At 32.3% G+C, this 13112-nt stretch overlaps 1 protein-coding gene across 1 annotated transcript in view; it reads right to left on the bottom strand.

Annotated features, from left to right (window-relative positions):
• LOC106458987 (rho guanine nucleotide exchange factor 17-like) overlaps nt 1-13112 on the bottom strand; it is a 74828-nt gene that overhangs the window by 3282 nt on the left and 58434 nt on the right. The window contains exons 14-16 of the mRNA XM_022385357.1: nt 10223-10290; nt 3014-3162; nt 2057-2231 (exon numbers count right to left, since the gene is read on the bottom strand). Of these exons, the coding sequence (XP_022241065.1) occupies nt 2057-2231; nt 3014-3162; nt 10223-10290 (392 nt within the window). The remainder of the gene's footprint in view (nt 1-2056; nt 2232-3013; nt 3163-10222; nt 10291-13112) is intronic.

The following is a 13112-nucleotide window of genomic DNA, read 5'->3' as shown; positions in this document are numbered from 1 at the left end:
TATGTATATACATACATATATATAGCCCTGTTTTATTCTTATTACATGTTTTACAATACATAAGTGAAATGATGAATTTCTTTTCATGTGAGGGTATCTATGGAGCTATAAAGGTAACACTAAATGACAACTTTGTTACTGTACTTGTTTTGGTCTATTTTTTTCATTCATTTATTTATAATTTTTATATTAATTAATTATTTGTTTTTTATTTCACAAATTTGGCACATACTAGGGCAATAAACAAACTTGCTTTATATTATTAATAATCATAAATCAATGAAAAAGAAAAAAGCAGTAGTATCTCCAAAGGAAATTATATTCTTTCCTGCATTATAAAACACTAAAGAACAAAACCAAACCATATACATGAAACACTTCTTAAATAGTTCAAATTCACCTGCTGTAATTACAGTATACTCATGTAGGTTTCTTAAGATTTGACCCCTGTATTTCAACTCCCCAATCTGTTTTACTTACATATTTTGATGTCATGAAGTACTGTATGGAGATCTTTTCTGTTAAAAATTAATTTGGACATTCAAAACTATATATTTGACATTATATACTTTTCCAGTAGTAGCTTCCTTTTTTTTTTCAGAAATAATACTCTAAAATCTCAAAGTACTTAAATGTAATTAGAGTTCGAACATGCTAAAATGAATTGCTTTATAACTATCGTACTTGCATATACAACATCTTTTTTGTATACTATACCACCCTCAATGGATAAAGTGTAAATGTCCACCATTTTGTTTTTGTCGACTTCACTGCATGACCTGAAATTAATTTCAAACATTCAAATTTTTCTAAGTATTTCAATGAGATATATTTGAATATTCACTCTGATGATGACTTTTGATTACTGATCTTTCTGTGAGTGAAAAAACAAAACATTTAGTTGCATATTAAACTAAAAAATAAAACAATCCTTGGGTTTATTCTTGTATCATTTTGATATCATATTTATTCAGATATGTTCAGGTACATTTGTTATTAAATTTCATGCAGCTGTTCTGTATGTAGTATGATATTCTTGTTAACCAACTGTCAAAAAGGTCATAAACCTGAACTAATCTTTTTACTCAGGTAATGCTGGCATTTGGGCTTTAGGTCTGACCCCTGGAGAGGGAGGGGCAAGCTCATCACAAGAGGTGGTTCAGATATTTGCACAAATTGATATGAGTTATTGGTATTTCTTTACTATATATATATATGTTTTTTTTTAGAATAGTTGGTGACATACTTGGTGTTGAATTCTGCTATACCACACATTCAACATTTAATCTGAATTTGGGGAGGTAAATCCTGAACCCCCTTTGTCCTGTGTGGGGGGAGTGTAGAAAAGTAATCATCATGAGTTCAAAGAAAAATTGTAAGCCAACCATTAAGTGTGAAGACTGACACAGTGTATTTGAATGCAAATTTGGATTTACTTGTTTTTGTGTGTTTCTTTCCTCTGCTGTTCATGTTCAATTTAGTCTCTATGTAACATTTCTGGAATCTGCATTTTGTGGATACTTTTGGACTTATTTGTTGGCTATCAGTGGACCTACATACCACAAGTTCAGTAACAACATATTGTGATTTATATTAGGTATGTGATATATATATATATATATATATGTTAGAAGTATACTAGATCCATGAAAAAAAATTGGAATTACATGTAATAAAGACTGAAAAAAAACAACATAAGTCATTCAAGATTGAAGAGGGTTAAGAACATGATCAACTAAGCAATCAAGAAGTGTTTTTTAAACACTGAATAAAATATATGTTGTATTACAGTATAAGTGCAATATATCAGAAGCTTACCTGAAAACTTTATGCCTGGAATGATATAAATAAAGCTTTTCTAAAATATTATCTCCAAACTGTTAAAACATGACATGCACATAATATTCATTTACAGTAGAAACTGGGAAGTCTTTAGTTAAATTCCAAAAATGAATAATGTACACTTATATCACAATATTTAGAAATAATGAATTAGTTATATTTATTAAAATGAAAATAACGTTAGTATTTTTACCAAGTAAAAATATGAACATACGAGACAACATTTTTGTGACTGCAGGAGAAACATTGACTTCCAGGAGGTCTTCATATGTTGTGGCATGGAATAGTTTCAAGATTGCACTGTTTTGTATAGCTAGCCACACACCAAGATCTGATGCTACCATACAAAACATTGTTTTTGAAGAGCCTCTCGTCACTTGAAAAGAATGCTTAATAGTTGAAAAGAAAACATAAAATTATTTTATCTATCATAAAGAAAAGGCACTTAAGTTACTTGTAAATCATGTTAGAAAAGTTTTTTTTTAAATAGTAGAAGCAAATTTCCTCAAAAGCATTGCAATTAAAAAAATCATTTTATTATTCAATTTTTATCAAGTGAACTTGTTGGTTTAGCATATACTTATTTGAAAATATTATGTTTGTGTAATTCATAGCTAATTATGTTACACAGTAACTTTTTACCCAATAGAAAGATAGAGATGCTTTACATGAAATAACAATATACACACATAACCTATTTGTACATACATATGATGTAGATTATTAGGTGTTGTAAGCTCCAACAAAGACTATTATAATTAATAGGGAAACCAAATGCTCAAAAATTTTACCATTCTCTATATTGCTGTGGTGAGAACCTAACAGCATTATTTAACATTAACATCAATTTTAAGTCTTACTAATTGAGATGAATTCTATATACTGTTTTAGTGGAACTTCAGGCAGAGTAGACACAGTTGGTTTAATGGGACTACAACTGCCTTTTGAAAGAAAAAGAGATCATGTTTCAACTTCTATACTAAGGTTTTCATCTTAATTTTATATAACTCACAGTGAAATAGTTGTATTTGTATTATTCTGCACTCAGAAAGTCTCTTTTCATAGACATGCTCAAGAACATGAATACTGAATAATTATAAAAGACATTTTTAATGCCTAGATCATTTTGGAAAACAATTACATATAGAAACTAAAATGAATAATGTTTTACCTCAATTTCTAAGTTCGTTGTGTTCAGCACCTTGATGTCGCCTTGACAGCCACACCACATTTTTCCAGCAGTGGCTAACATCTTAGTCACTGGTGCTGCTACACTCCCCACTAATACATGCTGAGGATCTGTTGTGTTCCAACTACCATCTATAACCATGATTAAAACATTCATTAATTCTATTTTCTCTATTAAAAATATATAAACTAAACTAAGATGTTGTTGTGATGACCTGGAGGTCATTTGCCACACTTATAAAGACTAAGACTGTTCTAGAGAATATGTAAAATGGAGAAACATACAGGGCAAATAGTGTGTGAAATGCATGGAAGTGTTTAGGTACAGCACCCTTACAATGAGACTTTGTTCTCTGTAGCAGACAGCAACATGCATCAAAAGTAGATTATTGCATATTATAGATAAAGTTACGTCTAAGAAATATGGGAAACAAGCAGAGTTATGTTTAAAACTATGAGTAAAGGTGATAAGACTTTTTGAATAATATTCATATAATTACTTTTCTTTTTTCTATTCTACACACATGCTGTTGCATCTTAACAAGCAACTGAGATATTTTTAAATACAGTATATACAAATAATCATAGTTGGAGCCAATTTTTTTGTTAATAGTCTCCATCTTTCTTTTGCACTTTTTTTAGATTATTCTACCTGGCATGTCTTTTTTTGTTTCTTGATAAACAGTATCCTGAGATAAAGCTGTAACATGAGTGAATTTTGTTCAGAGCTAAAGTAAATAAACCTGTTGTTATTTTACGTGACTTAAACAAAATCCAAAAATATTTATCTATTTCTTGTTGTAAAAAATCTACCTGAAAATTTATTTTGATTCAGCCAATAATAAATCTTGGATGTGAGTAGAAACATTAAAGTGTTATTCTGATTCAAAATATTAGAGAGTAATTCAGTCAAAGTTGATTAAATTTCAAGTCAAATTACTACTGTACCAGAGCAGAGATACATCTTTAGTATTTTGATACAGGTCTGAAAGAAATTTCAATGATTTATATACTAATAAACATTGTTGGGTCCCTTAAAGGTGAAAAAATGGCCAGATCAGTTGTCAAAACATAATACTAAACAAAAATAGGTTTGAACGTTTTTGTGATTATTCTCTTTTTAGAAGATAAGTTATTAACACTAGGGTTCTCACTAGGGTCATACAATGAAAAGTCCTGGACTCTCAACTATTTTGTTCAAGAGTCCAAGTGAGATTTTCAGGGTCCCAAACTAATTTTCAAGGGTCCCATAGGTAGAGTTTAATAATTGTATTTACAATGTACACTACATGTTTATCTTCTAGAAGTGGAAAAGAGCATGTTAATGTTCAATGAAAATCTACAGTTTAAAACTGCATGTTTTTTTCCTTTTATGAGTGCAAAGTAATTTTTTATGATAAGATTATAAATACTTTTCTTCATCTGAAAATTTTAAAAGATTATATTTGCATAACACCTAAAAACCTCCAATATATATATAAAAAATGTATTTTTCAGAAAAAATTTATATTCTATGTGGTATTTTCTTTACCCTAATTCTGTATGAAGTTTGTTGATTTGACAAACCTAGTAACCACCATAAAGAATTAGGAAATAATTATAAATGTCTCCTATTTTCGTTCTGGAATGACTGCAAATTGTAACATAAAACAATAATTGTTTATCCTAAGTAGTTTAAAGCTTGTAACAATATACATCTATTTATAGTTAATCTCTATTGTTTTATTGCCCTTTGAACTGTGTCTACCTACTATTTGCACCATATAAATTGCAAATCATGTGGCAAACATGCAGCTCACATTATGCCACAGAATTACATTATGCACGTACTTCATAAAAATTATTATTAATAAGATTATTATTTATATTAATTTATGTAACTTAAACAGTTTAGTAATAAATAAAGAATACACATGAAAAACAAGAAATAAAGTACTTACCTGGGTCTTTTTGTTTTGCTCTTGACTGTCAATGAAACTTGACCCCAATTAATTTCTATTTAATTAAATAATGCACCAAAGAATACAGAATAATAACATTAGAAAAGGAAACAACATTCTATAACTATCACAGTTTTTCTGGCTTTCTAACTGTGCGACAAAAGCCATTAAAAATTCAGCTAAGTTTGTCGATGTATTTCTCATAGGAATAAAGTTTGAACTGGAAAGAAAACAGACAATTCTCTCTACAGACAACAACATAAGATAATATGTTATTTGATAGAGAAAAACTTTGGCTTTCTATTTGTTATAAATAATACAGTATTAAATGTCAGAGAGAACTATTGGCAAGTTCTGAAAAAGAGGATGTGACAGGTGGGCATGGCAAGAGGGGTCTGATTTTCTATTTTATTGCTCTGTAATTAAATAAGATTGAAGGCTATGTAAATTATATTTTGCCTAACCAATTAAAACATTATAATGAGTAAGTTGCATTAAATTTCGTACTTTTCGAAGGGTTGGTAAAAACATTAGGGAGAAGGGGACACTCAGATAACAGAACAAGCTACTTATTCAGAACCAAACTAAAAACGAATTTGGAAATCAGTATAGCAAATTAAATACACTTTTCTATCCTTTCTACTTAAAAACTAGAATGCATTGTTTCATCAGTTTGATATCCATGCTATTAATGATATTTTCAGCCATGATCCCTATAATATTTCACAAGTAGCATCACTTTAACTGATTGGCATCTAGTGTGTACTTATTTATTGATTCAGTCAATTTTATAACATTTATTTGACTGTGATGTTGAAAGTGAACTATCAGAATTATATAAATGCTTCTAAGTGTATTCAAGTTTTGGGTATTGGCAGCACTCGAGTTGTAAAAAAAAAAAGTTAACAAGGGAAATTCCTGAAAACTACTCACAGATGAATGTTTTCACATTTAATAGTCAAAGTTACAATTTCCTTCTTTCTGTAACCTCTCAATTGGAGCACTGGGTATTGGTTAGATGTGTAGATCTAAAAAATAGATTTAGGATTTACAAATTTTCTAAGCTACTAATTAGCAGGGAAGGTACCTAACTAATGATTCAAAGCAATGCAGTAATTTTTAGTTTTCTAGTGTACTTTTGATATAATTAGAGTCTCCTTGTGGGTCAGCAATAAGTGTAAGGACTTAAAACACTAAAATTCAAGGTTTGATTTTCCATGTCACACGAAGTACAGATAGCGTATTGTATAGTTTTGCACTAAAACAAACTTATTTATAATCATTTGTTGTGTCCAACAAAGTCCAGCACAGAATAACCAATGTTGCATTTTGATGGTCAGACCTGCTGCCCTCACTCACCCAAACAACTCTCTGACTTTCTTCAGGTGGTCTTCTGGTCTTCCCATCTGGCTGTGTGGGTCAGAATGTCATCCACATAATACTCGATGTTGGTGGTTTTGTGCAACACCTTTCTTATAATGCAGTTGAACTGGTTGCATCTGTTAAGTGTCACAAAAGTTGTCTTCTCTTTAGATTCTGTCTCCATTGAGATTTGCTAATAACCTTTACTGAGTTTGATCTTGGTAAAGAACATGGCCCTGTCTAGTTTTTATCATAATAGCCTTCAGCTTCCAGAAATCTATGCAGAAGCAGTTTGAACCATCCCTCCTCTTCACAAAAAACATTGGTGAACAGTAGGGTGAGTATGAAGGCTCAATAACTCCGACTTCTAACATTACCTCGACTTCTTGCTTGATCAGAACTCTCATTGCATAGGGCATCTGGTAGGGTTTCACCTTGACTGGATCCCTGGTCATGGTCTCAATCTTGTGTTGCACAAGGTTTGTCTTTCCTGGTCTATTTGTAAAGACATCAACATACAGGCATAGTAGATCTTGTAGATCTTTCTTTTGCTTCCCAGTCAGTTTATCACTGATTTTGACATCTTTGAATGTCTCATCTCCACCCAGTAGTCTTATCTCTAATAAGTCTTTATCTTCTATGTCACTGTCTTCTGGTTCTGTGTATTTGACAGCCACAACCTGCAATATCCATCTGTGCCTCAGTAGCTGCACCCATTATGTCTTCTTCCCTCTCGAAGTACCTCTTCAACAGGTTTGCATGGTAGAACTTGGTTTTCCCATCCACTTTCTCCTAATATCCATTCTGTTGACCACTTCCTGCACTTCAAAAGGTCCTTTCCACTACAGGGTGAGTTTGTTGTTGTCTGTGAGTAGCAGAACCAAGACCTTCTGCCCGACCTTGAAACATTGCTTCTTGGCCTTCTTGTTATAGAAGTACTTTTGACTGCCTTGAGCTGCATACAAACTTTCTCAAGCGAGTTGACAGGTATGTGTTCTTCACTTCTGACACTTATCTTGTCCTCAATTCTTTCAATATCTGCATAAGACCTCGTACTGTTCTTCCGTACAGTAACTCAAAGGGTGAAAATCCTGTACTCACTTGTGGGACTTCTTGGTAAGCAAGTACCTGTCTCAGTCAGATGGTCTCTCCTGGCACATCTACTTTAGCATGGTCTTTCAGATTCCATTGACTTTCTAACAAAGTCCATTACATCTGAGATTGTACAGGGTGGTAAAGAGCTGCCTAACGTTGATGAGTCTGCATACCTCTGTCCATCAGTTCTGAGGTAAACTAGGTCCTTTTGTTACTCAAGACTTCTTTAAGACAACCTACTCTGCAAAACACTTTAAGGGGGCTTCTGCTACTCTCTCTGTCTCTATCTTCGGCAAAGCTATGGTTTCTAGGTAACATGTTGCATAGTCAGCTACTATCAGCACATACCAGTTGCCCTTGTCAGATACAGGTGCTAATGGTCTGATCAAGTCCTCAGCTACTCTGCTGAAAGGTCAAGGTCAGATAGAAGGTCTTGGTTCTGCTACCCACAGAGAGTAACAAACTCACCATACAATGTAAAGGACCTTCTGAAGTGGTCAACAGAATGGACTATAAGGTGAAAATGGACAGGAAGACCAAGATATACAATGCCAATCTGTTGAAGAGGTACTTTGAGAAAAAAGACCTGTATGATCAGACTTTGTGCATGAACTGAAAACATATATACTTTATATATAGCATACAAAAATATTGTACGAATTTTTCTTGAAGAGGGACTTATTGTTAGATATACATGACTGTTTCAATTTTATTCCAGGTTTGCTTACGTAATTGTGTACGAATCGTACATTGTGTAGCTCAATTGTGGTATTAGTGCATCATGTTACTAGAACCTTCTAAGTTTGTCTCGTTTTAATTGAGTGTTGCTGCATCATAATATCTCATAGAATGTGGAGAGTTCTAGGCCTCTGTTGGGCTATAAAAATGCATCCAAAAGCTAGTTAGGCATAGTTAGTGAGAGAGATATACCTAGACTGCATGATTGTGCAATTTAGCCATAAGAGTGTATAGTTGTGATTTCTAAAGTGAATTATCACAGACTGTATTGTAATAACAGAGTAGAGAAGGAAAACTTTATCTTGTCAATTGTGTTCTAAAGTAACTGAACCAGATTGTGTTTGCTTTGACGAAAAGAGACAATTGTTTAAAGCTCTGGATACAACTGTGGTAACCAACAGTATAAAGAACAGTTGTAAATATGTTTAATTTGTTTTAATATATTATTTTAAAACAAGTGGACTGCACGCTTTTTGTTTATTGTTAAAATTTATTCCTGGCAAGTCACAGACACGTACTGTAAAGAATCCATCCAATCATAAAATCCTGACATACCCTGACAATAAACCAAACCACTTAACAGCGTGAAGACAGGAGTTACAGCCTAGTTTTCATAATAAACATTTATATTAACACAGATGATAAGACAAAGGAATAAAAACTCACCTTTACAACTCCCATTGCAAACAGATACCCAGATCACTTGATAAAGAAGAAAATACAGATGATAAGCTTCAAGAATACGCAAGAAGAAAATCACAGACACTGCTATATTCCCTTACATCAAAGGTCTTTCTGAACATATACATAGGATATGTAAAACACAAAGTCAGAACAGTATTCAGAAGCTACAAAACAATACAATCCAATTTAGAACAGATGAAACCATCTAGAAGCCAATTGGAGAGCAAACACACCATTTGCAACATCCCTTGTGAATGTGGACTTCATTACGTCAAAGAAACAAACATACCCACAAAACTTAGAATTCAAGAACATAATAGACATACAAGCCTCTCTAATACTGATCAATTTGTAATAGCCACTCATTTTACAGAAAGTTCAAACAATAAATTACAATAATGTTAAAAAAAATGAGATGTGAACTACATATATGAGAAACTGAAAGACAAAAGAAGCCTTGTTCATTTACGTAGCTGATAACACACTCATACCTCTTGAAAACATTTAGATCAGTGTTTCCCAAATGCTGGTCTGTGGACCGGTACCAGTCCTTGACTTAATTTCTACCAGTCTGCAACATGTCTTGGCTGTTGAAAGCACTGACACTTACTTATGTTTCTTTTAATATTTGATGACTAAAAGTTGCCTAAGTCTACCTTTCTTTTTGGTTTTCGAAGTAAATTGTTTTTTGCAAATATTGTATTATTTTACTTATGTAATTAACAGATATTTGATTTAGAATGATGGTCCCGAAAATGGTTTTGTAATTTTAATTGTCCATGATTACCAAAAGTCTGGGAACCATTGATTAAGATAATTAGTTGGTCGAAATCCTAAAAGGGAAAACCTGAGATGAGTAGATAACTCAAAAGTTTCTCCATGAAGAAGACCCATGGATCGAGTACTGGCCACTAACACCCCAGAAATAGTTGTTATTGGGTCCTCCCCCTAAGAACAGAGCAGACTAATAGCCAAAACATAGAATGAAAACTAATTAGTATTTAGTTATTAACAAAAATAGTATCTAATTGATAATTGGACTTAGGTGATCATATAGTATGCTAAACATGATGACAATTGACATTCAGGTGTCACAAACTTATTGACAATACTTGAAATAACTAGATTAGCAGACTGAGAAAGACTCAGAAGTCATGTTCTATGCAGTCTTGGTCAAGTTGTCATGTGTATTATACAAAACAAAACATCTTATGTAACATAAGCAAACAATCTGTTTGCTTAATTTACATATTTGTGTTATTCTAATTATTGTGATGATGATCCATATACATTTTGTTAAAATGATGACTATGAAGTTTCAAATCTAGATTTTTATTCTAATCTTATCAATCTTCATATAAGATTATGCTTACAGAAGTTTTGATGGTAGACGCAAACTTCTCCATTGGCTAAGGCTACAAAGACTCTGTTATCTAAATATCTAGAAAGAAAAAAGATTTCTTACATTTATATGTATATAAATATATAATAAAGTTCACAAATTTGTTAGAAAAAGTCCACAAAACATTAATCTAAATTCCATTTGCAGAAATGGACTAACAGAAATTAAACTGGGTGTCATAATTATTAACAAAATTTGATTTACTTTGCACATTCACAGAGTTAAGACACTTTTGAATTCTTATATTCAATAAGATATAAGAGCATGCAACACAGCATAAAGCTTTAAACGTACATACACATGTATACATTTTCTAAGCTTTTGTGAAATTATAGCTTATTTAAAGCAGAATAAAATATATTTTCTCACATAAATTACTGTTTGGTTAGCAAATACAGGGGCATGTTTTTAGCTTAGACAGTATATCAAATCCAATGATAGCAAAGCAAAAGCATTTACCTTTGACATTATTGTGTTAATTTATAAATTATGTAAAATTCTAAAGGAAACAATATTTAAATAACATTATGAAGATTTATGATCACAAATGCTCATATTTAAATGTTGTAAGAAGAATACAATATACAAATATGATTTATAATCAAGTAATTCTTTCAGAAAGGTTATGTATTTTTATTTTTTTGCTTCAGGTTACTAAGTGCAAGATACATTAGAACTTACAAACAATATTTCATGTATATGTTAAAAATATACATTAATTCAAGTCTAATCTAGCATAAAATTGTAACCCATTGTGTACTGTGACATTCCTTGTAATTTGTTTTCCTCAAGACCAGTGGATAACGGAAGAAAAATATTGTTGGTAATGTTTCTCATCTTACAAGAATGATGCACAGGGTAAACATCTAACCCAAACAGAAGTTATAGTGATACTAACTAATGTCATAGTACATTGGCTGACAACCATTAAAGACTATCCATGCTAGAAAGTCATAAGATAAAAGTCTCCAAAGAGAAAGCCAAGTGGAAAATTATAGAAGCTGAAGAATGAGCTTACCTATGGAGACACCATCCAGTCACAAGGACAAATTATCCAGATAAATTCACATCTATAATATTCTGAGATAGCAAATTCTTTTTATTTTGGTTATGGTTTTGTTTATCGTTCATTTATTATTCCTTCTATCATTTAGTTTATTTATGAATTTTTAGTTACATAAAAACACTAACTCATCTTCTAGCTGATAATGTATATTTTGAGTAAATATGTACAGAAATTTATGACCACAAAAGATGTACTCTCACGACCTAATACGGGGAATAAATACCCTGCCATAAACCAATTGGCAAGATAGTGAATGATATAGTTAGTAAATTACTGCTGTTTGTCACTTGATGCTCGAAAGGTGATTTTAAAATATTGTGTTGTTGTTTTCTTTGGAATTAGGTTTTTCTTCCTCCAATTCTTTTTTCTCATTCTATTATTTGAAGTAATTAATACTGATATTTATTCTTTATTGTTCATTAGCATTAGTATTATGTCCTGGTCAACTAGGTATTTATTAACTGTGTTTTTGGTAAGTGCTAAACGTCATTCCAAGTGTTGTTACAGTTTAATAAATTGTTTTTTGTTAAACCCTGGTTGTAGCAGTATGTTATTTTAGACCATTACAAATAGTTGAAACAATTCCACATGGCATCTCAAAAGAAAATGACCCATTGGGAAGAATCTGTTACAACAGCGGAAGTCACGTGACGTCGGTAACACGTAATGAGTTCTAGAGAGATCGGGGAACATCACAAATAATCCAGTATTTGCTAGGTGCCCTCTATTCTTGTATATAAATGCGCCAGACAATTAATCGGAATTAGAATTGCTGACAGGCAGAGAAAGAGATGGACAACTGAGTCAAGCACAGTAGTGAAGTGCATGAATCATTGTGAATTCTAGCGTGTGTTGCAAAGTTGTATTGAGAGGGAATAAACTAGTTTTATTTAAGAAAGGACTTGTATCACTGAAGTTTCTCGGAAATAACTTTTATGGAAAATTAACAAACGAACACAGACGTAACAAATTGGTGTCAGAAGTGGAATAGAAAATAAAAATAAAAAAGAAGAAGATGGAAACAAGAGGCGGCAAATCAAACTACAGCTCTTTGATGGCAGCAATACAAGAACAGCAAAAGAAACAAGAAAAGAGACAACAGCAGTTGCAAGAAAACCTGCAACAGTGGCAGTTCAAACAGCAAAATAAACAAGAAGAGAGACAACAGCAGTTGCAAGAAAACCTGCAACAGTGGCAGCTGGAACAACAAAATAAACAAGAGAGATTACAGCAGTTGTTGGAGGAAAAGGAAAACAAACAAGAAGAGATATTACAGCAGTGGCAAGAAAACCTGCAACAGTGGCAGCTGGAACAGCAAAATAAACAAGAGAGAGATTACAGCAGTTGTTGGATAAAAAGAAAAGAAACAAGAAGAGAGATTACAACAGCTGTTGGAGGAGAAAGAAAATAAACAAGAAGAGAGACTACAACAGTGGATGGAAGAGAAAGAAAATGAACAAAAAGAGAGATTACAACAGTGGATGGAAGAGAAAGAAAATAAACAAGAAGAAAGTCTCCAACAATTGAGAGAAAGCCAGAGTACACAAATGGAAAACATTAGTAAATTTCAAAGCGAATTAAATATATTAAAAAATGATTTACTGTCTTTTACACAAGGAGGATATATTAGACATCGACCTAATCAGCCTCAGACAACGGTAAGCCCCTCAGCTAAACCCTAATGCAGACATATTCAGTCCTGTTAGAAGTCACATCCCAGATATGAATGTCAGCAATAGGGGTGATCTAGTACAAAGGAAGCCACAGGAAATCGATGGGAAGGCACTGTGGGAAG

Source organism: Limulus polyphemus, unplaced genomic scaffold, assembly GCF_000517525.1.
Source record: "Limulus polyphemus unplaced genomic scaffold, Limulus_polyphemus-2.1.2 Scaffold542, whole genome shotgun sequence".
Classification (NCBI taxonomy): domain Eukaryota; kingdom Metazoa; phylum Arthropoda; class Merostomata; order Xiphosura; family Limulidae; genus Limulus; species Limulus polyphemus.
This window is presented reverse-complemented; position numbering and strand designations above follow the sequence as displayed.